Source organism: Sander lucioperca, chromosome 12 (assembly GCF_008315115.2).
Source record: "Sander lucioperca isolate FBNREF2018 chromosome 12, SLUC_FBN_1.2, whole genome shotgun sequence".
NCBI lineage: Eukaryota > Metazoa > Chordata > Actinopteri > Perciformes > Percidae > Sander > Sander lucioperca.
In genome coordinates, this window is record NC_050184.1 from 11593556 (window position 1) to 11619100 (window position 25545).

At 39.8% G+C, this 25545-nt stretch overlaps 1 protein-coding gene across 1 annotated transcript; it reads right to left on the bottom strand.

Moving 5' to 3' along the window:
* Positions 1-461: 461 nt before the first annotated feature.
* On the bottom strand, positions 462-25219 carry gabrd (gamma-aminobutyric acid type A receptor subunit delta). The gene is made up of 9 exons (XM_031286231.2): positions 25152-25219; positions 9860-9975; positions 7627-7694; positions 5629-5849; positions 5232-5314; positions 4912-5049; positions 3889-4044; positions 2467-2678; positions 462-1517 (listed from the first exon to the last, which is right to left on the bottom strand). Exons 1-9 carry the CDS (start codon positions 25217-25219, stop codon positions 1194-1196), a joined length of 1386 nt encoding a protein of 461 aa, XP_031142091.1. The 3' UTR covers positions 462-1193.
* Between the last annotated feature and the right edge of the window lie 326 nt (positions 25220-25545).

Below are 25545 nucleotides of genomic sequence, written 5' to 3' on the forward strand. Positions count from 1 at the left end.
GGTAGCTTTAATATTCTAATTACCTTTCTAACAATATTTACTTTAAGCCTAAAATATCAAATTAAGACGAGACACCTGAGAGAGAGCCAATTCTGTGGTGTTGAATCTAATAAGAAAACTAGGTCATTCTTTGACTGGGAAGCAGCGGTTCTCATCCCTAGCTTTCCTGAAATCAATTTCCAAGACAAAGGACAGGCAAGAGTCTGAAATTATTCATAGAGCACAACTCTTGATCTCTGTCAATTGGACATACAAGTCAATTATTCATAATCCCTCAAATTAGAGCCTTGTTTTAAGCCTTCTTGGTGAAATACTGTAATGCTGCAGCTACTATTTTTGCATTGACAAATTTGCCTCTGCCAGAGGGATTTCAGCATTTCTTTTCTTTCAATCACACCCAACAACCATTTGGATTTTAGGTTCAAGTGACCATTTGGAGCCAGAAGAGTGATACACACAGGTAGTGGAGGAAGTTCTTTATTGGTGAGGAAACAGGCAGAACTGGCAGAAGGAGATAGGACACGGCAGACGAACGAAAAATGAATTGAAAAAAAAAATGGGTGTAGGACTAAAGGAGGGAGAGGAAGAGAGGGGGTGGCGATGGCACGGGAAGAGGGCGAGTGAGATATGCAGCCATGCAGAATAGTAGTACACCTCATCTTGTTATCCTCTAGTTTGGGCGGTGCTTTTGCTTTTCGAGATAACAGGCGGTTCACTCCAGATTGTTGCTTTGAGATGGTTCAGCTATGCTTATTTGTGTTTGCAAGATGTGAGCTTGTGGTCAGTACAGCAGGTGTTCAAGCAGAATATTTTGTTGTAGTGTCCTGTGTTGAGTTCATATAACAGGATGATGTGGAAATCTGGATTGTTGGCTAAACTGTATTCACTGTATATGGGACTCTCCAACAGGCAACACAGTCCTTTGCCTTTATACAGCACATTTCTGTATTTGTATTTAAATATATGAAGTCCTCTTAACACTTTTTAAACTGATAACTACTTCCATTAATTACCATATTTCCATATTCATAGGCCATAACACTTCATTTCTTCTGAAGTTTTTTTTTTTTTTACTGAGGCCTGTAGTATATTTCAGCTGCACCAGTCTGCCAGCATTGAAGTGGCACAACTCCAGCAGTTTCTTATATACAGCCCTGGATGGCAGCCATTCGCACAGACCTGCTGCCTCCTCTTCACATGGTGTACGCCACCCAGTAGATCACGTTCACCACAGCGAAAGTGAAAGGGAACACGGCCCTGGCGTAGATGTCGATGGTGTCGGCATCAATGGGCTTGCAGACGCACTTGGAACAGCACTTCTTCTCCTCCGTGCTCTCCTCCGTCTGCCTGGACCTTCTCCTCCTCGGCTCGGCCTCCTCGCTGCCGCCCTCCCCAGGGATTTCGCTGGTGGAGCGCTGGGGACGACCGTGGCGGTTGGAAATCATCACACCCTGGTTCATGCCGGTGACCGACAGGGAAAACAGAACCATAGCCTGTTTGCCGTTCTTCACAATGGACTGTAGGGAGACAGAGAGAGAGAGAAGCGTGTAAGCACTTTCTGAGGCTTTATATGCTAGAGTGCAGTTTTGAGTCATTCAGCATCACATATTTGACAAGTCAGACAGAAGTTGGCAGCCACCTAGTAGTTGTGTGGAATCCAGAAAAAAAATTAGAAATCTGCTAAATATCAAAAGACAAAATGAGGAGTGATAATTTTACAAAAAATGGCTTGCAATGGCTTGCATTGCAATGTTTTGCAAGAAGAATATTACATCTTCCACTATTTTCCTCCTAATCCCAATATAGGTAAGTAAGTAAGTAAGTAAATAAAGCTTTATTTATATAGCATATATCACAGTGAAACACTTGCATTGCATTTTTGCACTGGATCACTAAGCACTCTTGTTGATAGTGAAACATAACAGTCCAGAACTGCAAACACAGCAGATTAGGAAGTCCTTGAGTCTTGATTATTAAAGAAAACATAACTTGGGATGTTGCCGCGACATTGATACGTTTTACAGTCATTGTAGTTTTACTCACAATCAACAATGCACATTTTCAATCAAACCACTGTAATATTCATCGTCACTCACTTCGCTCATCTTTTCATGTCTTTGTCCTGTTTTTTCTTGTGTTGTCAGTATATAACTTAATATTAATTTTACTTTATTTGAATGTTCAATTTACAAAAAACATCATCCAGTTATCATATCTCATTCTGAAGGTATATCTCAGTAAGATGTATATCAACAGTAAAGCAACTATTACTCCTTAAATGGAAATCTTCTATTTTCCCATTATGCTCTGTGGAGATTCATTGTCTAGCTGAAGGTCAGTGGAATAGATGCTTGTCAACAGGGGAGTTTGAAGCCCGGCCGTGGTCTATGTTCGAAAGGCCTGCTCATTACTCCCCTTGAAGCTCTTACTGCTGATGGGAGTACATGATGGGAATAATTTCCTCACCTCAGAGCTGAGCTTGTTGGCCTTCACCTTGGCCTTCTCTTTGAGTCGGTAGTCAGCGTTGTAGTGAGCGAAGGCGTACTCAATGAGTGCCGCGAACACAAACACGTAACAGATCCAGAAGTAGACGTCTAACGCCTTGATGGCTGATGCTCGAGGCAAGGAGGAGCGGGCGCTTACCATCAGCGTGGTCATGGTGAGAACAGTCGTGATCCCTGTGGAAAGAACACAGGCACAAAGTACAGATTAGGCTTCTGTGGGTTTTTAGTGATGCCAGTACCACTGTGCACACAAGTACAGCTGCACAGAGCCACGAGAATGCATGGAGGTCTCATTAACAGACCACACAGGCTGTTGCCAATACATTGTCTTTAGCTGCCAATATTAATCTAGGTTAAGTGTAAACTACATTATATTCACAATACTGGAAGGCAACTACTTTCGCTGGCTAATGGTTTTTGCTGGTAGCAGCCTTGGGCACACTTAAGCAATAAATCTCAATATCTGGCCAGATTTCAAGCCCATTTCCACTTCTACATATCAAATATCAATATCTAATGGGCATTTTGCCATGTCATTATTGAGGATATTATGCTACTTAGAGGATGAACATTTTCCACCTGAGACAGTTAATGAAGTTTCCGCTAGCACCACCTTAAAGACAAAAAGTCAGCACAAGATCTCTCATCTAACTGTGAGATTGCCGTTGAAACCAAAAGTATAAAGCATTTTGACTTTCCTCTAGTCTGTATCCATGAAGTTCCACTTCCGAGATTGCTCTGTTGCCGCTGGAAATTTCACCGGATTTCACTCTTTTTGGCCAGATGTCAGGTACCTTCCGCTTTCTTTGTGTTGGCATTTTAAACTCTCTGCAGGGTAAATCCAGACAGCTAGCTAGACCATCTGTCCAATCTGAGTTTTCTGTTGCACGACTAAATCAACTTTTGAACGTACACATGTTCCACCAAAATAAGTTCCTTTCCGAGGCTATTTTGCAGCGCTGCCCAAGACGATTGTGATTGGTTTAAATAAATGCCAATAAACCAGAGCATGTTTTTCTCCCATCCTGGAATGTTTTGTGGACTAGCCAGACCCTCCTCCACAGCGCGTTATGGAGGAAGGTCTGGTAGAGCGAGACTAACTTTATTCCATGATGCACTTTACAATTGTAGCCCCACCACTGGTGAGGCTCTAAGAATAGCGAAATGGTCAGTATGGTCTGGTATGATTTGTTTCATTCATCTTCTTGGGACTTACTCAATCTTTAAATAGCTGCCTTAGCAAGCTGCACCATCTTACCAAAATACAACATAACACTTACATGCTTTAAAGTATGTGTGTAACCTTTCTACAGATGAATGAACACATTTGATTTAACTTCCACATTTTAAAAGTTAAAACACACCTCATTAAACTAATACCAACCTAAGGATACACGAGCAGGGACAGCTGTTTGGCTGATCCAAAAGGACACCCAGGACATGGCAACCAGTAATATCGAAGGCATGTATGACTGGATGATGTAGACACCTCGATTACGTCTCAGCTCAAAGCGAAGGCTGAGCCTTGGAAATCGTCCCGCTGGGAAGCAGAAAACAGACACGGTTTAATTGCATTACTGAAGAAGTTAATTATCTATTATGAAAATATCCAACTGTACTTCACAGACACTGTTATTAGAGAATGTCTATATGCTCACTTGTGACCCTGGTGGCAAAGCTTCAAGATGTGAGACATAAGGAAGTATTTCAAACTACATTTTCCCAGCAGCAACTCCTATCATCTCCTAAAGCTCCTGCCTAGCTCAGCAGCAAGTCTGACTTGTTCCATTCCTTCTATGCATAGAATATAACCATAGAAGTTCTGAAGTAAAATATATTTATATGGCTCAAAAAGAGTCTTCCAACATAAGAGGCAAGCCAAATCCAAAACTCAAAACAGTACATAATGCATAAAACACTCACTCACATGCATTGGCGATATTAGACCCTTTTTAGGGGGGCTCATGTCCCCCTAAATTTCATCTCAGCCCCCCTACAAATTATAATAATAAAAAAAAAGATTTTATTTAAAAAAAAAAAAATCTGAAATCAATTTTAATGCTTCAAGTTAGAGTTTGCAAACGTGTCTGTTAGTGACAGAGGACAAACAATTACAGGTTCAAAGGGCTTGAAACAGGTTTAATTGCCGATGCTATGTACCTGTAACCCAGTCAAGGAAAGGGTTAACAGAAACATAGTTTTGGCCAATTATGTTCATTGTTATCCAGTGAAAATACTGATTTAGCAGGGGGGGTTAACACTTTTGCAAGACACTGTATCCGTGTCACATTCTCATTAGGGGCTGAGCCCCCCTAAAGGTCTGATCCTAGAATGCTCACATGCAGGGGCCTTTCAAACTGTCTCACCTTGACAACAAGAAAAACAGGAGAACAGGATAGATGCTCACCAGATTTGAAGTTCATCATCTCAGTGACAAAATGATAGTCTGTGATGGTGAACTGGGAGAGCTCCAGTTTGTCCAGGCCGTGGATGTGTCTCTGACTCTCCGACCAGTGGTAAACAATGTCCTCTGAGGAGTAACCATCTAGAATGAAAAACAGATGACAAAAAGACGTTTTATCGATTATTTGAGGTTAGTAGTAGTAATGGAGAAAGCTGGTAACATTGTAACCTTTCCTTGGTGTCACTTTACCTTGGCATGAACACGTCGAGAGGAAATACATGTATGAAGGAAGAAAAAAAGACCTTATGTGAATCCCAACTTACAGCTTTCCAGGTCCAGCATACACTCTTGTTCATCCATTGGATATTTGGTCAGGTCCATATCACACGCAACCGTCGAAGTGATTCTAGGAACAAAACGGCCCAGTTAATCAAAACTTAATGTACACCATGCTCTAAACAACTCAACTGACAAGTTTTACTAAAACATTCTGGTTCACATTCAGATGGTTCCACCCAATTATATGTGGCATCTTTCCAGTAACACCAGCATTTTCTATTGTAAGCTGAGAGCTGTGTCAGCTGCAGAAAAAAAAAAAAAAAAAAAAAAGGCAACCCGTTCTTACTCCCAACTCGTGAAATATGAAGGTTCGGTCAGGGGCCCTAAGCGTCCGTGTATGTGTTGTCTGACTAATGAAGACAATAATCTGTTTGCTCATACCGGCTGCTGTATAGAATGACTCCGTTGGGCTGCAGGCGGATCAGCTTGTTCTCCACGGTGACATCGTGGAACCAAGCAGATTTGGCATTGACGATGAAGGTGTCGGGCAGCCACAGCTTGTCCACGAATCGACTGTCCAACCCCAGAGTCTTGTTGGTGTGATTGAAGGACAGGCGGTCGTCGCGCCAGCTCTGCCGCAAGAACACGGTCATGGTGTAATCCTGCCAGAAACATACAGTATAAACACACAGACACAAATATAAAGGCTGAGTCACGGGCACTGGGGAAATAAACTTTACTGAAATAAAACACTTTTAATGTTACAGTATTAGAATTTTTCTTTTTCTAAAACTCACTTGGTATCAAGATTTTTTTTTAAATAAAAGAACAAAACCAATGCAAATGTGTGTGGTTCAATATAGGATAGACTGAAGTCTGTTATTCTAGAATTTAATACAAATAAAGCTTAAACTGGAACTCCTAACACATGACGATCAGTTTAGTTATGAGCAGTACTACTCCACCTATGAAAACATTGGAATCATGTCTTTTGTGGCTCTAGAGGAGTTTTCGTCAACTCTGAGGGAAAAATTGCATTATGGGAAGCATGTTTTTTATCCAATTATGTATTTATTTTAATTTTAATATTTTTATGTATTTTTTAATCATATTTAAAAAAAATATTATTTCTTTTTTCACATCTTAAATCATACAAGTTGTAATTTAGAAGGAGAGACACCATTAAAGGGTTTTACCCATAATGACCCTGAAATTTGCTTCTGCTACAATTATGATTTAAAGTAAATCTAGATTAGTCAACATCTAAAATCAAACAGATGCTGTCAGATATAATCCACTATTTCATAGTCTTTAAAGTGCCCATATTATGAAAAAAATCACTTTTTCTGGGATTTGGAGTGTTATTTTCTGGTGCTTCCACACGTATACAAACTTGGAAAAAAAAACACCCATGCTGTTTCGAGTGAGATACGGGTTTCTGAATGTATCCTGCCTTCAGTCTCCGAGTGAGCTGGTCAAAATCGGCAGGGCTATCTACGTCATCAGCCAAAACATTTGGTGTGTGCTAACCACTTTAGCTAATACCACATCAGTTAGCTGTACCAACTTCGGTCAGTACAAGGCAGGATTAGCCGGGAGACTTCTTCTAAACGAGGGCACACTTCCAACTTTGCGTTGAATACCTGCAGACGAGGGACATGTAAGTATTTCTATACAATTTCTTTTGTAGATTAGGGTGAACTCGTGTGTGTTGTAGCAGTGTTTTGCCATTGAGAACGAGGTGGCTAACCACTAGCAGCGTTAGCTTCTAGCTAGTAGCCCAGTACCTAGCTACTGCAAAGTACCTAGCTACTGCGCATGTGCGACTTCTAACAAAGATGGGGTAGCTAAAACAGAGAGCTCAACACTCAGGGTGAAAAGAGGATCTGCAGCAATGTGCAGTACAACAAAAATATGGTGTTTTTTGAAAATTAAACCATGTAAACCTATTCTGGTATAACGTCTAAATACAATTATGAACCTGAAAATGAGCGTAATATGGGCGCTTTAACATCAATATGGTAACATGTTTCATAACTGCTATGAATACTGATTATTGTGGCATGTCTACTGTACATTTGGATCCAACCTATTTATCTCTATTTGTGACAAAAAAAGGCTTTTTTGGAATGCTAATTTGTAGTTTGAACTGTTAAAGCAAGGGAAATATTTATTTGTTTGGAAAAGACTCAGGGCCACATGGATAAAGTGCATCTTCCCAATAGATTTGGTTCTTACCGTACAAAATCCCTGAAAGCATCAAATTATCAACAACAACTCAGCCAATGTGTCACACATATTCACACAGAGTACTTTCAAACCCTCAAGTGGGATAATTCAGGATTATGCAAATAGCAAATCTTTGATCTTTGCTGCAATAGTGAATTTGAGGGAAGATAGAAAATCAGAAAGGAAGCAGAAAGCGACAGTATACTTTACCATGTTGGCTTCAGAGATGTGGTCAATGCTAGCCACTTCAATAGCCATGGCCACGTTCACGGGTGGACCTGCGGGAGGAGAAGTGAGAAAAGAAAGCAAACCTGCTCCCAAACACGGACACACACACACACACACACACACGCACGCACACACATTCCTTCTCTGCTCATTCTAAACCCATCAGTCCCTCCCATCCATCCTCACTCCATCACCCATCTGTTTCCCTCCCACCTACCATCCTCCCACGTCTCAAACACTCCTACAGTGCATAGAGATTAAGCATTATCCAGTTTAACCATGCTAAGTGGCACATCACACTGTGGGCATTCATAAACAGCACTGGGCTTTTGTGGACTCGCACAGAGTGAGCTTCTGCCAATATTCACACACACACACACACACACACACACACACACACACACACACACACACACACACACACACACTGTGTAGCATTTTCACTCAACAGTTTGCCATATGATTAGCATGGAGTGTGCCTCTGTGATCGGATGCTAGAGGGCAGAAACTACAGGGAGCTCACTGATGCAGAACAGAAAGGCTATTTATACTGAACATTAAGGAATCATACATTACCATTCCCCACCATTCAACACCTTCCCATCACTTTTTCTACAGCAAATCATAATCTATTTTCCATACACTGGATGTATAGTGTGAGGTGATTTACAATGGCATGTTTATTGCACGCCAATGTCAGCAGGAGCCAGTTTAAAGGGCAATCACCTGATCCAATAGCAAGCATGTTTTGTACAGTATCCCCCAGTGGTTCTGCACAAATTAATAATTCATTGTAATACATACACTACATACTAATCTATGTTTACTAATAATAAAATAGAAATTGTTGCATTGAACAGTCTTACCATAACAATACTGTAATGTTAAAGTGGGACTATTTTGTATCATAAAACTTCAATAAATAACATGAATATTACGCAGATACAATCAGATTTACAAATATGTTGAGTGCCTAATAACGTCTACAAATATCTTTTATACTCTAGAAACCATGCCAGCACTTACTGATAAATACGGTGGCCAAGAGAGCTCAAAAATGAAGATTTTGTTTTGATTTTGTTCCAGTCCATAAAGCTCTCTCAGGCACCATAGATCTTTTTATTTTATTTTACTCTAAACACTGTAGCACTGAACACTGTCTTGGTTGTTTGTTGGGAGGCATACAATATAACAGTGTAGAACTGTAAGTCACTTTGGACAAAAGCATCTTCAAAATGAATAGAATGTAATGTAAATGAATGTAAAGTAAAAATATTTTCCAAAGTACAATGGCATTCAGAAATCCTTTTTGTAAAGTACAAACAAATGGTTTGTTTCACAAATACGGTTTTCCATTTAGACACATCAAATTGTGTAAATTTTTGGATTTTTGTTTTTTTGTTATATTGTTTGTACTTTCATAACCAAAATAGTTGGTTTTAAATTATGTTTGTGCATTTGTGCATCACACAGTCATGTGGATTCTCGATATCTATATTTTTTTTTTATTTGTGTAAGTTTGATATTTGATTGCTTAATGACACAAACATAACTCCATACTAAAAGGCTATGGGATGTGAGTTGAATGAAAGGAATTACTCCCAATAACACACATGATTCCTCAGTGGTCACAAACAGCCCTCCCTTTTAGCTTTCATTTCCAGCGCATCATAATGTTACATCAATAGGAATGCAGTCACCACAAGATGCTGTGTTATGATGGTCTGTGTAATGCACAGGGCGGTGTGTGTGGTGGTAGCGGTGCTCCTGCTCCACATTTTCACCTTTGCTCAACTGAGTTAAGCTGTGAGATTGAGAAATCTATCGCTGTGGTCATTGGATGTTTCACATCTTGCAGCCATTCTTAGCAAAGTCTCTAGAGCAGTGCTCATTGTTTGCACCACCCGTTTCCCTCTTGTCCTTGAAGGGCATCATCTTCGATATTCCCCTAAGCAAAGCTTCTCTTCACCTAAATGGTTTTGTGTGTCCTTAAGATGATTCACCTGAGTCAAAAGCAGGTATTTACATAAGGTGAATCCAGCTTTGTTCTAATGTCGTACAAGAAAAAACAAAGACACCTCTGAATAATGGAATTGGAAAATGAAATGTGAACGTCCATGTTGCTGTAACCTGGGCTGGGTGATGCTAAGGATGGCTGTAAATGTGAGGGGGTGAAATGCAACCCAATGCCACGAGCAGTAGATCTCATACTCACCTCCTATCCCAGGGCGAAAATTTCTTGCATAGCCCTTCATTAACTCATCCAGATTAGGTAACCAGGATATTTGAATGTCTGTACCTACATAGTCCCCAATGTCACTCAGCATGGCCCTAAAGGAGACAAACAGCAAACACAGCAGCCTTCAGCGGTCGTCCAGTGACACCATGTGTCCACAGGAAAGCCTGGCAGAGCCTCAGATACAGTCGGTAACATACACGACAAACATAAATGCAAGACAATGTTAACTGTTGAAAAAAAAAGCATTAGAAGTCACTGTAATAAAAAGGGTTTCTCAAACCTTTCTGGCACCTGCATGACCTCATCTTTAGGTTAAAAAAATGTCATGAACCCAGAGTCATCGAGATGTCTTTTAAAGTTGCATGATTGTTTTTTTTATGTTTTATTTTGCCACTTGGGGGCGGCAGAACCAGCTGTAAACACAATAATGACATATTATCACCTTGTAAAGTTGTTAGGGCAAATGTGTTAGTAACTAGGCAACTAGTTACTATCTATCTGCACATCTAGCAGACACAGATCAACATGAGCATTTATTTGGAGTTGTGTGTCTATCCTCTTGACAAATGTAAGTCCAATATTCACTTTCCTTTTACCTCTGTTTTTGTATCCATCAACTCCTGAAGGAAATATCTGTCCCTGCTAGTTGCTTACATACGTAGACTGTATATAAAGACAACACGTCTCCACTTCCTCCCAATATACAAAAATGAAGCTAAGATATCCCAGAAGCGATATTTTTTTTCACTAGGATGGCAAAGGCATGGCCTGCACTACTACTACAAAATATTGCAAACCTATTTAATCATGTTTTTATTTGTAGACCTTAAAGGTGCAGTAGGTAAGACTTATAAAACTAACTTTCTGTCATATTTGCTGAAACTGACCCTATATAGAACTATATGAAGCAGGTAATTTAAAACAAATCTGGCTCCTCTGGCACCACCTACAGCCTGTAGTGAGATTTGCAAAAATCCACCGCTCCCTGTTCAGATACACCAATCAGGGCCGGGAGGGGGGGGTGTCTAACTGCGTGTCAATCACTGCTCATGCACACACATTCATTCTCCCTTGTGGGGAGACCGTTTTGGCCTTTAGCGGAAAGGGGGGATGGACTGAGAAGCTGTCGATGTTCAAATGTTTTGGATCTTCACAATCCTACCTACAGCACCTTTAAAACAGGTGACACAACTAAATGTTTATTGTGTGATTGTTCAAACACAACATAATTCTTGAACAAACTAGAGGATTATTGTGTTTATCAAACAAATCATAAAATATAAAATTAGAAGCCATGTAGGTTATTTTGCAAAAATAAGAACAACATTATACATAAATATTTTCGTATGGCTGCCATATACCCTACTATTAATCCAACTAGTCAAAATCTTTTGACTGATTAATTATTGAATTTGGAAATTACATAGAGTCTCTTAAACTAAGAAGAAATGTGCACATATAAATATTTGAAGAGATTTAAGGCTGTTTTTATTTATTTGTGCCCTCTGTTTTTATTGATAATTTGTTTTTATTTATTTAATAAATTTTACTTAGTAATGTACTTTTATATATATTTTAGTCATAGAAAGTACAACTAGTGGATATGCTCTTAAACTAATGAAATAATAATAAATGATAATGTGTTATCAATAGCAGCATGGCATGAAAACAACATGTTATTTGTTGGTAGTTTTCACATGAAAATTATTGGTTAAAGCCTGGTTGGCATATTTTTTTCCATCCGTGTCTTCACAGTGTGCATTTGTTTCCAAATAGATTTTGCACCCAGACTGAACATCATGCTGTGCCTCAGTCCATATGACTTTTTTATTAAAAAAAATACATATCCCCATTTAATAAGGCTTTTAAGTTAGAACCTTATTACATTGCTGTCTGTAGTTTGGCACCATGACACCTCGCTTCAAGCAGTCCTTATGCTTTTCCCATTCCTCTAACCTCCCAAGAGGGGAATAATAGTTAAATTAAAACTATTTGACCATATAAAAGGACTCCCCTGAGGCCCCTGGAGCCCTCCCGGACTGCTTGAGGGCCCAGAGCCTATACTGACAGAAACTGCCTAGGTGTAGGATTTTACAAGAGCAGCACAGCTCAGATACCACCAGGTGGCAGTTTTGCATTCTAAAACAAAGCCTGTAAACAGATGCCATGCAGATACTATGCAGATATAGAGTACAGTTTGGACCTTTATGTATTTTAAGTCAGGTCAGTTGCACCCTGTCATGAGACACACTATGCTATCCTTTAATACAGACAGAGCTATGCTAGCATGCAATACAGACAGAGCTTCATCCTTTCATATTTTCATATACACGCTGTTGTACAGAATCCAGTTTTAGAGGCAAAACTGCCATCCAGAGTTGAAAGAGCTGACTAACGTGCGATAAATACATTTAATAAATTGAAGGTTTCACTGACATTCAGAATCACAAAGGCTGGTGGTGGCATTGACAGGGACATTGACCATATGGGGGCTTGATCAAAGGCGTAATGATTGACTGATAGTAAAAAGCCATTCAGTGTCTTTTGAAAAAAGGCTGACATTTGAAGAAAGTCGACTTCCTAGAGAGCAAAGCATTACACCCACAGTTACATGGAAAACTGACCTCCACAGCCAAACAGCATGGAATAATTATCTGCTTATCTACACAAATAGTAAAAAAAAAAATGTAAAAAAAGTTAGTAAGTAAGAAACTGTTTTCTGCCATGTCATTAACATTTCCCTTGTGAATTAATTTCGTAGTGGCAGATGTATTTTTAGTCTGGCAATCACTGTCATGTGTGACATAAATGGGAGCACCGAGTGAATTAATTAATCACTGTGTGACTCGTGGATTTCTTCACTAATTGGTACTTTCTAAATATGGAAATAAAGAGCTTTTCCTTCAAGAAATCCGTTAACACACCAAGGTCAAACAGGCCTCCTCGCATGGAGGGACGAGAATGTGTGTGTCTGCTAGGGACATACAGTATATATATATATATATATATATATATATATAGGGACAATATGATTATTTATTGTCACTTCATATTCATTTTAATGGGTTTACTGCTTTGTAGTATTTTAAGTATTACAATCCTTGACTTTTTCTGTTTGACTGTTCTACTTTCACACACTTATTCTAGTATAATAGTTATAGTTTATACCCCTTTTATGTCACATAGAGTACCAGTGGCACAACATCTTTTTTTCTAGGACATCTTGTTGTTAAATTTTGACTTTCTGTCGAGGCGATCTTCTGTTTATCTGTTATCTGTCTGTATCTCCTATTTATTCACAACACATCAGATGTGTGTCACTTCCTGTGCTCCACAAGAGTTTTAATCCAAAAGATTTAGCAGACGCTCATAATGTGAAAGCTTTTATCGAAAAATGCTAAATGGACATTTATTTAAAATGTCACAGATGATTGCTTGAATTAAGTGCTGCTCTCCAGAGAGCAGACCAGACGTTATTTAACTCTGTAAATTGATGTTGATGGAAAAAAAAATGTTCAAGTGTTTATTTTTTGATTTCCCGACCTGAATTACCATTTTTATGGCCACAAAAAGCCAAACTAACTGGAACATATCTCTCCCAGGGGAAATAAATAATGCTGTATGCTGTTAGAAGACATGTGAGGGGTTGAGTGTTTCATTACTCTCTGTCGAGCTTCACTAAACATTCGCACCTCTCTATTTTCTCACCCCTCCATCCATGGCAAACAGTCGAGAGCGGGTAGCCTATTTCCAGACGCTTCTCTTTCGTCTGTATTTCACTTTCACAACACATCTCTCCCGATGCCTGGATCTGCACCCGTCTGTTTATGAGCTAACATTAAGCAGATGGGGAGAGGAGACAAAGGAGAAAAAAAAGGAAAGACAAAGAGCAGCAGCCTCTCTCAAATTGATGGCGTCTTTTTGGGAACGTAATGTGCAAGCATGCACTAACAAGCCTAATTAGTTTTATATACTGACACTGCTAGTTACCTGAGCACATGCCAGACTGCCATTCCACTGATCTTCACTCTGGCACTCACTGTTTAATTTGTTTCATTGGCATCAATGTGAGATGAGCAGCATTACAAATTCCATTTGGATAAATCATAATAAAACATAAATAAGTAGCACATATCTACAAGCAGCTGCTCCATTTCTATGATGGCGTTTATGTGTGTGTGTGTGTGTGTGTGTGTGTGTGTGAGTGTGTGTGTGTGTGTGTGTGTGTGTGTGTGTGTGTGTGTGCGTGCGTGCGTGCGTGCGTGCGTGCGTGCGTGCGTGCGTGCGTGCATGTTGCAGTAATTGACAGTAATAATATATTGCTTTTCATTCAGCAAACAGATCATTTTATGGACTACATTAATACTTTACTGTTTGACACATTCAGCATTTAAATATGGAGTGCAAGCAGTGACATACTTTTGTTAAATGTTTATTTAATGTGTTAAAAGTTTAATGAATCAATGAATTTCTACATTTATATCCAGTCACTTGATAAAATGAATTGTGATGTTGATATTTTATTGGCTCTTTTATTTTTCAAATTCCTTCCATTCCATTCTTGATTTCCTTGGTCCTGGCACACATTTGATATGCTTCTGTATAATCAACAAGAAAAATGGAAAATGTAAGAAGATATGGGGAAATAGGAAATGGATAGATTACTATGTAAAAGTGTGTATGCACACTTTGTAACACACGTTATAATGCTCACCTAGCTGCTAATGTGGCACTCCCTCATACTCTGCAACTGACAAGCTAGCAGTACTTACTGCGCATGTGCGATAAACCTGTTTGAGTCGTGATTCACTCGGATCTTTAAGAGTCTTTAAATTTACTCACAAATCGCGAGTCTCTAGTATCATTAACTCGGATCAGTTGAGTCCTACTACAATTCAATCTAAAATGATAACAGCGCCACACGCAAACCTCTTGCAACATTAGCTACTACTAGAGCTGGGGGTAAACGATTATTTATTAAACGATTAATCGGGCGATTATTTTATCGATTAGTCGACTAATCTAACGACTAATTGGACGATTAATATAACGATTATTTTTCTGTTGCTCGATTAATAAAAACCATAATGTATCTCAAATAAATACCAAAAAATTCTTAATATATTTTATTAAACAATTTTGCACAGCAAAAAATCTTCTGCTTTACACAAAATAAAATAATTATTTTACTGTTATACAAAATGAAAGGCCAGCCTGTTTACTCTTTTACAGTACCAACATAACTCTCTTGTTCAAAAAAAATCAAGTTGTAGTGCAAAAAAGAAAAACACTGTGCAGTGCACAGTACAGACATTCCTTGGATTGTTTAACACAACATAACAGTCCCAACATAAAACCTGATGCATAATCAAACTGACTCTCTTAACTGCTATTCTGTAGGTTTACATGCTAATGCAGCTGTGCACTTTGGTGGTGCTAGGCTAACTAACGCATCTTAGCTCTCTGTGCAGTTTGTTCGTGCTAGGTTAGTAGCTGACGTTCACGTTAGCTAACGTTAGCTACTATAGATAGCTGTGTTTTGCAGCCGTAAGCTAGCTACCATTCAAGCCAACATTAGATGATAACTAACATTAGCTAAACACAGCTGTCTAGGCGCCAGTAGCTAGCTAACGTTAACGTTAGCTACTAACCTAGCACGAACAAACTGCACGGAGAGCTAAGATAGTTAGCTAGCACCACCTAAGTGCGCAGGCTACACAACACACTACACAAACATGAAATGAATTTAGCCAACGTTAGTACTTGGGACTATATTTGAAGTATTCCCATACCTTCGATGATTAAGGGCAAGCTGTTTTTTTAGGACTTTTTCTTTTCATGGGGCTTTTTGCAGGGCTTTGTTGGGAATTCTGTGAGGAGGTTGCTGTTTCGTCCTCCATCCTGCAATGTTTTGGTCTCCCACATGTGTGTGTGGCGAAGCGTCGACGCAAAAATACGACGTCGACGTAATTTTGACGTCGATGCGTTGACGTCATCGACGCGTCGCTACAGGCCTAGCTACTACTAGTCCTAGCAATCTTAGCTGCCAAAAGCTTTATGACTTACAATTTCGTAGGCAACAACAACTCCACAAGTCAACTCAAGCGACAGAGTGTGAGCAGAGAGACAGTCCGAGACAGGTTATAGGAACTTCCCGACCCGCAGACTCAGAGCCGGAAGCTCGCAGACCATGGGATTCACTCGAGAACTCACAAGTCTTCAATGATTCGTGAGTTGTTGATGACTCATGAGTTGTCGATGACTCGTGAGTTGTCGATGATTCGTGAGTTGTCAGTGATTCATGAGTTCTTGCGTGAGTTAGTCAATCGCGCAAATCAGCCGGCTAAGAGTGGATCAGTAGCAGACGAAAGAGTGAAGTCTCTCCTCGAGCTCAGGGTAAAGCAAATCAACAACAAAAGCCATTCTTTCACTTCTGAAATAACATACAATGTTCTGCACGTAGCCTAGCTAGGCCTACTGTAGGTTTGGTGTATAAATGTAGTATGTTAAAATGTAATTAGGTCGAGCAGACAGTCCGAAATATTGCAAGCTCGCTTCGCAGACAACTCATGAGTTGTCGACAACTCATGAGTTGTCGATGACTTGTGAGTTCTCGCGGGAGTCAGTCAATCCCGCGGTTCAGCCGGCTACGTTGTCATGAGTGGATCTGATTCAGACGAGTGAGTGAAGTCTCTCCTCGAGCTGAGGGTAAAGTAAATCAACAACAAAAGCCATTCTTTCACTTCTGAAATAACATACAATGTTCTGCACGTAGTCTAGCTAGGCCTACTGTAGGTTTGTGTATAAATGTAGTATGTTAAAATGCAATTAGGTCGAGCAGACAGTCCGAAACATTGCAAGCTCGCCTCGGCTCGCCTATAGATCAATCCTGACTCAAGTGACTCGCACAACCCGGATCAGTTTAGTGAGCGACTCAGAATAACCCGAGTCCTTAAAAGGAATCGAGTTTGCCAGGCCTAATGTGTGACTCCCAACAAAGATGGTACAGAAGTGAGATGTCTCACTCTGTAGCTAAAACAGAGTGAGCTCTCTGTTTTAGCTACAGAGTGAGACATCTCACTTCTGTACCATCTTTGTTGGGTGAAAAGAGGAGCTGCAGCAATGTGCAGTACAACAAATATATGGTGTTTTGGTGCTGCTGTTTTGGTGCTGCAGCAATGTGCAGTACAACAAATATATGGTGTTTTCGGAAAATTAAACCACATAAACCTATTCTGGTACAACCTCTAAATACAATTATGAACCTGAAAATGAGCATAATATGAGCACTTTAAGTTATTTAGAATGGAAAGTCTGTGTCAAGTGTTTAAAGGCCACGACATGGGCATTTACCAGGCACGGCGGGTCTAACGAAAATATTTTATTGGTTGCATTATGGGAAAGGTAGGATCCAGCATTTTTGGAGCTTGAGGGACTAGATGTCAGGATATCTTGGACACATTTTGTTCTGATTAGTAGTGTGTATGTATACTTATTTTATCTTTTTGCTCTAGTATGCTCTGTTATTGAAATACATTTCAGTTGAATCAACCAAATATGATTGATTCCCTGCCAAATTGTTATTCCTTATTCTTTAATCTAAACCTTTCTAAAATTTCCTTCCTTAACATTTTCTCCAAACTGGTCAGAATGTACAGAGTGAGACTCATTCTGGTCTCTGCTATGTGATGTATACTTTTACAGCAGATATCTGAACATCCTCCTGTCATAACACAATGGATTAAATCTACAAATTCTTGCCCATGGAGGCCCTAAACTTTTCCTTGTAGGACGAGCCTTTTTCAGTCTATTTATGCTTGGGAGATTATTTGATTTAGGCTCAAACAGAAGTCTGTGACTCACTGGTGTGAATTGAACAAGTTGTCCTCGCTGTTAACTTGTTTAATTTGTTTAGATCCTCTTAACTTTGAGAGCTAGCAGCAGTGTGAGAGTCGGAACTCGGACGGATCCTCTAGTTTTAGAATGGTGTCTCTAAATATGAGACCTCCATTCCTTCCTGATAAATACAGTGAAAACTACAGTCGAATCTGGATAAACTGCATAGGACAGAGAGGATTTACAGTAGAGCAGGTTTCTCCTTTATCAGAGTGGAAAATGCTGTAGGGCGAATGCTCAGGTCAATGCCTATCCTCAAAGATTATTTCAAATCAAAACAGAGCTTTTCCAAACTTTAATTCGTACTTTCCCTTTTGTGATGATGGGATGAACTGCAAATCATACAGCAGAAAATAGTACTGATGTCCACAGCACTTAATATATATAGAGTTGATATATACTATGACTATCTTCTTACAAAGGACATGAAAGGTTGGGTAGCTAGCTGCTATGTAAGTTGTTTTTGGTTAATTGCGGAGCTTTAAATGGAATCAGTGGTGATAGTAAAACAATATGTTGTATTATTTAAGGTAAGGCATCCCCTGTGAAAACTGTGGTTTTGGTTGCATCAGTCAAATTGTTCGATGAACAGAAATTTGTCAATGAATTTTTAAGTAATTTATCAAGTTTTTGACTGTTGGTCAGACAAAATAAGCGATTTGAAGACATCACTTTTGACTCCGGGCACGTGTGATCAGTTCTCATTAATTGTTTAACTTGAGCAGACAGCAAACATTCTACAATGTTTTAATTATTTGGACTTTTTAATTGTATTAACAAATTAAATGCTGTATCAGAGCCTTGTCCACACTTACAGGAATTTCATTCTGATGGGGACATACTGAATCTTTGATTTATTTATTGTAATTACTCAAATGTTGATACATCTAATACACATGTAATGGTGTAATCAGCATATACAATATCAAGTTTTAAATTAAAAAGTTGCTAAAACACCTCACATTCCCCAAAAAAATACAGAGGGCCCCAGCGTCCTCAATTTTAGCTACAACCCTTGTGTCGTTAAATGAACAACTCAATAAAAAAACATCATTCCATCTTTTACAAATATGCTATATATACTCACTGTATCAAAGTCAAAATAATATTTCTGCATATGTCCACTATGCATATATGGCTGTCAGATTTGATGTGCTTCTAGAGGGATTTTAGAGATTTCTTTTCTTAACTTAACAAATGAATTAACATGTATTTGTTAATCAGAATTTGAATGCTTGTGAGCATACGCCCCAATTGGTCAACAGAATAATTGGAATAATGTGCTTCTTTTTGCTGTTTACATGTGGTGCGTCACCTCAAATTGAGTAAGAGGCATTAAGTGGAAGCACTGAAGTGTCATGCACCACCTCACCCTGCTGCAAGAACAGAGTCAGGCTTATAGAGCCAGTTCATGCAGCCAGAGGAACATGATCATATCACTGTGTTATTGGAAAATGTACTCTCCGGACAGGAGGGATTTATCCGCTGACTCAGCCTCTTACACAGATTGGTTAGGAGCACTGTGTCACTTGAGTGCAGGTTTAAGGACAAGTGTGACAGAACAGAAATGTCATGAAATGTTGGGATTAAATCCTGCTGCATCACTTCTTACTGCCACATCTTGCTAAACTATAATATGTCCAAGTTTGGACCATAGCCTGTATAAAATAGGTATGGACATATCTCATGTGTACACATATAAACAAAATGTCTACAGTCCCAACTCCTCCACCTGTCTTTCTGAAAAGCTGAAACACACTACTGAGCTTTTCCGTCCATTTTGTAAGATGAATTAGTATCTACTATTGGACTGGATGGTAAAATATGATGCAATTGTTAGCATTCAACAACTACAGCTCACATGCAAGGCTCCTATTGACCCCCAATCCTCCCACTCTCTGTGCACTGTGTATGCATCCTATCTTATCCACACACATGATAGATTTGTAATTTATTATTGTATTATATTTTGCAGAGAGCCCCAATAACCAACCACCGACCGTGGAATACTACCCCACCTCACCTGTTTTTGTGTCGGCAAGTTTGTGGTCATTGGATTAAATGGAAATTTATTTAAAATATGCCCCATATGTAGAATCACTTCTAATGTTATCCAGATGCAGGCCACAACAAACCACTGTTACCTCATTCATTCATCCATCCATCAATTATCGGTAACAGCTTATCCTTTACAGGGTTGCACGGGTGTCCCAGCTGACATTGGGCGAGAGGTGGGAACACCCTAACCTTGCACGGCAGGTGGATTCTCGCAATATCATGAGATCACACGAGAATTGGCAGGATCACATATCACACAAAAATTAGTCCCGCTTTGCCAGAACTTCTTCTACAACGCTGTGGAGGAGGGTACACAGGAGGGTCCTCGGGAAGGAACTTGTTTTGGTGGAACGTGTATGTTCAGAAGTTGTTTTAGTCGTGCAAGAGAAAACTCATATTGGACAGATAGTCTAGCTAGCTGTCTCGATTTACCCTGCAGAACAGTTAATCATAGTCCTCATAAATCGACCGGAGTTTAAAATTCCAACACAAAGAAAGTGGAAGGTAACGGACATCCCGCCGAAAAAAGTGAAATCCGGCGGAATTTCCGGCGGCAACGGAGCAATCCTGGAAATGGAACATCATGGATATAGACTACAGGAAAATCAATCTTGTCAGGCTTCAAGTAATGCATTTCTGTCTGAACTACCAGCTAACTGACTCAATCAGCATCCAGTAAAGAGCTACTGGCAGCTACGGACGTGGTTTAGGTGTGTGTGACAGCGACAAAGTTCAGAACAACCATGGCGGACGTAATAGACAAAGGGTACATCCAATCACCTGCCAGGTGCCTGCCCTTTTCCGAACAGTTTTCAATGAAGGCTTCTCAGATGGTTCTGTGTAACAAACCATCTGGCGCGTCAGATTGTATGCCCTGGGCAGGTCGACAGACAGTCAAGGAAACATAGAGACTGACAACCATTCACGCTCCCATTAAGCAATTTAGAGTCAGCAATTCACCTAACCTGCATGTCTTTGGACTGTGGGAGGAAGCCGAACATGCAAACTCCACACAGAAGGGCCCAAGCCAGAATCCAGAACCCTCTTCCTGTGCAACACACCCTCATACCTAAACAACTTTATAGATAGATTTCCAAAGACTCCCAAAACGACACATATGACCGTTCTATTTACTGCCGCATGGTGGTGAAAAGCTCCCAAAACGACATGCGGTCGTTTCTATTCACTGCCGCACAGTGGCGGTTTAATCATGTGACCGTAATCATGTGACTGTTCTATTTAACGTAACTGGGAGGTTTTTAACACGAAGTAAACATTGTGAAACGAAACTAGTTAAGTTTAGCAACAAAAAAAACAATCGACCCATATGGTCGTTTTCTGGGTGAGGAAAAACGCTGTGCTGTGAGGCTGACACAGTGCTAATCACTGCACCACCATGCTGCTCACTGTTAGCTCATGTGATCAAAATTGGCTGCATGGATTTGGTTATTTTTTTATTTTAGCTGTCAGCAAATAAGTTATAAATATTGGAAGGGAGGAATGGTAAAAGCTGTGAGCTGGTTAGACGTAAAGGTGCAGATGACACCTTTTCTTTGAAAAAGCATGATTTATGTTACCAATAGGCCTTTTTCACAGCAGACCTTTTGACATGTTATAGCAGGGAAGTCACAGGTGCAGTTAATAACATTTATAACGACTGCACCTAAATGGAACAGAGCAATCGTTAATATCATTAGTTACACCTGTCCTTTCCTGCCAAACAAATCAAACTGTCTGCAGTGACAAAGGTCCACTGGCATTGAAGGGTAAGGCTGATGTTATTGAATATTTTTCTAAAAACAAATTTGTCCGAAATGACTACTATTTACTATATCGTACACTATATTAGCACTGTCCATTTTATTTGAGTGTCAGAATTGGTGTTAAAGTGATGCACTCAGAAATTTCTGCAATGAAGCGAAAAAAAGTAGCATCCGTACACTATTTTATGCTAACAATCCCACAATGCAATGTCTCACATTTTATAGATTTGAAAATGACAGTCATGCAACATTACACCTGTCAGTTAGTGTCTGAAATCTTAATTCACTGTATAAGCTACAGTAAACTACTGAGTGTCTAATATAAAAGGAGAAGTTAATGAGTAAATGAGTGATTTCAGACCGAGCATAAAACCAGCAATGCGTTAGTCTCAGCCCCAAGCCCATTGGTTCCTACTGAAGATAACTGAATATACTATATGACTCTCTAATAACAGGTCAACATATTGTTTTGTTTGAGGAGGCTAGGACATTCCCTAGAACACCTGGGCACTGTAGTTTTTAGCAAACGCAATTCAAACAGGTAAATTGGGAGACTATTTTCAGCTTTATATTAATACACGTAGGGCTGGGCCATATGGAGAAAATCAAATATCACGATATGTTTTACTAACTACTTCGACATCGATATTGCAAAGATATTGTAGGGTTGACAAATGCTGCTTTCCCAAAATATTTACACAATGAGATTTGTGATAAATAATCATCAGTAATATGGATATCATGATTTAGTGGGTAAAGGCAAATAATAGAACAGCTGTAACAGTCTGGTAGGTTCAGAAAATGATATCACTTTACTGTAATGCAGCTCGTAAAACCAGGAAAAGACAACACTTGACAACAATGTCATATTACGACATTACAATATCCAAAATCAAAGATGATATCTAGTCACATATCACAATATAAATATAATATTAAGTCCAAAAAAAGTTTGAGTCCAAGTCAAAACTTAGTCCAAATGAGAGACAATCAATACCGAGACAGAAAAAAAAGAATCCTCTTCAAGACCACTTACATACCTGTTCATATGTGAGAGTCAGTATATCTTCTTTTTTAAGATGATAATTTTGCTTTAATATTTGTAATAATCAAAAAGCAAGTGCAGAGTAACGCACTATAGGATCAAATTAGGCCGTAAACTTAAAATATTGTTCCCAATCTTGAACGTATCACTTGTCCTGAAGAATTCATAGTACAAAGTGCTGAAACGATTGATACCTGATGATTGAGCCTGGCCTATACCAGGCTCCCAATCTCAATGTCTGTTCTATATGGATTTTGAATTAAACTAATACCTGTTTTCTGTACGAGCTCGCTTCATCAATGGTTTTGTTTTGAAGGAGGAAGTTACTTTAGAACAAAAGCATAAAGTGCTGGACTCGGTCAAGACCAACTAGAATATCTGGCGAGTCCAATGGCCGAGTCCGAGACAAGTCCGAGTCCAAATACCAACGAGTCCAAGTCGAGTCCGAGACAACAGAAAAGTGTAGTACTACAGCCCTGATTTACAGCATCAGGATCGTGTCTATTGGAATAGTTTTTGGGCAACAATGAAGGCACAAAGGACTAAGTTACAGTATCAGCCTTTGGCTACATTGTTGGTTTTGGTCTTTTAATGGATTTGATCACCATCCTTATTACAAAATACTTTCACTCTTAACCACTGAGGTTAAGACAATCAATGAGATTCTTTGCCTTTGGGAACATTTGTAAACAAGACCAATCCAATCTGTGGATATGTGTATATGTTCTATATTCTTAACAGACGTCTGTGTAGTCTTCTGTTTGAGGAGCTGCTGTCCTCTACTAGGCTACAGGTTTTTCATACTCCTTATTGTCTCTGCTGCAGAAACTATCAATTAGATGCAGCTTGTGTTTGGTGAAGCGAAGGGTAAGTCACAATTCAGCTGGAAAGAAAGCTGTGAAATGTACGCCATACCAAAGGTGGCGAGGCCTATCTTGGCTAAGCAACTATTTGAAATGGATAAATGAGGAGCTAAAAAGAGAGCTAGAGTAATTCTGTTGCTCAGAGTGGGGAGCGAGGGAAGGAAGCAGTTTGCAACTTTCAACCACCAAAGCCAAAACAGCACAGTGTGTGTGCGTGCGTGCATGATTTTGTGTGTGTGAGGAAGGGAGAGAAAGAGAGAGCTGACACATAATGAGGTGCAAGAAAAAAGCCTACACTGCATTGTACTGAGAACAAAATAATAATAAGAGCAGTGACTAGAGGCAGGAAAATCCAATTACAATAGCTATTACTCCCTCTACTGGTGGACAGCCAAGAGGAACAATAGAAATGATTTGCCCAAATACCCCCCAAAGCTTAAGTAGCTTTACCCTTTGCCCTTTTCAGTGGAAGCACTTGCCAGAATATGGGTTTTGGGGAAATTGGAGCTCAGCAGTGGATGCTGGTTATCCTAAGAATTGGATGCTTGTGAAAGCTTATGGACGAGAGCATGAGGGCATTTTGACTGCACACAGATGAATATAGGCCTCTATTGAAAACATTACGTTTAAAGCACTAAAACTCACCATCTGGTTTAGATGCACCTGGCTTACCCAGCTGACAAAAGCACACCTGTTTCTGTATTCAAGAAAGCTGTGTGAGAAGCTTACTTATAATACTGACAATCAGAGGTCACAGTCGGATTCAATTTCAATGTGTTAAAAGACTTTAAATGGCACTGCATATATGTTTTTTTTAGCTCAAGAGGATCATAATTTTCATTACCTGCAAATCTCATCTCATTTTAGGGCCACAGTTGAATGTGATTGATTTATTTTTGAAGACTAATTCTAACAAAATGTGCACTAAACAGGTATTGTGAGCCAATTCAGTGTTGTATTTGTGATGGCACGCTGTCCATCTGTGCCTTCTCCTCCTTTCCTTAAACTCTCCAAACTGGGCTTCTGCGTTGTTGGTTATATAGCAGAGGGCTGCTCTGTTTAAATGTAGGCTACTTTATCAGCCCATGTGCATCTTGGCACCATCTGATATTTGACCCTGATGGAACAGGCCTTCTGCAGGTGGGTGCACCCACTCACCTTATCTCGCATTCATCTCCTGAAAAAAACATCATCACCTCTCTCTATACATTATGCATTATGCAAATGTCATCAGGTCCATGTGCCCAGAGATAAAGCAGAGGAGAAAGCAGACTTCACGTTGTGGGTGTAGAGGTTAAAGCCACATAAAATCAATGTACTTAGCTGTTAGCACTGTACATTGGTATTATACGTAATGTACAGTTGTGGGAGGCTGATTTAGGTTGATTTTTCTAAAGTATAGTGGTAATGTTGGTTGTTGATTGCCTCGTGATGTACCGTCCATAGAGGGGTGTGGATAGTAGAATGATGTCCTCATAATGTAAGTCTTATTACCAGTGGTCGTTCGCCTTTTCTGATCAGACTTTAAGTTTATGGTTAATCCAACTTTTTATGCACCTATTGATTTATTTTATTTTTAGCGCTCCGCACTATCGGGCGACAGTAAGACACCTGCAAGAAGTCAAAAACCAAGCTGGTCTCACCAGGTGAAAAGATCCCCTCCAATGAAGAGCAGAGCGAGACTCGCCAGCAGGAAAGTTGGGATCTCCATTCCTCACGCTTTGTGATAAATGATTGAGGACAAAAACAAAAGTTTCCCGGAATGGAAATCGACGACAAAGCCACAGAGTTTTATTTTAGCGCGCTCTCCTCGTGATCCGGCGCTGCCGAGACTAAAGTAAAGTGCGGTGGTGGTGCTGATGCTGCTGAAGATGGTGCTGATTGTGATGATGACCCCATGATCATGTTTCCCCAATGCCGCCGCGTCCAGGAGCGCACAAGAGCAGAGCGCACCGAGGGAAGGGAAAACTCCGGGTCCGATCGCAACAACGAGCCGATTCAACACTGCCGCCGCCGTCTGTCCTCCAGCAACAGAGA

Excerpts from the sequence above, each read along its gene's own strand:
- gabrd (XM_031286231.2), bottom strand. The coding sequence starts at position 25,219 with ATGGAGATCCCAACTTTCCTGCTGGCGAGTCTCGCTCTGCTCTTCATT. Across the intron at positions 9,976-25,151 it reads GGAGGGGATCTTTTCACCTG|GGCCATGCTGAGTGACATTG; the intron begins GTGAGACCAGCT and ends TGTCTCCTTTAG. Across the intron at positions 5,315-5,628 it reads GTCATTCTATACAGCAGCCG|AATCACTTCGACGGTTGCGT; the intron begins GTATGAGCAAAC and ends TTTTGTTCCTAG.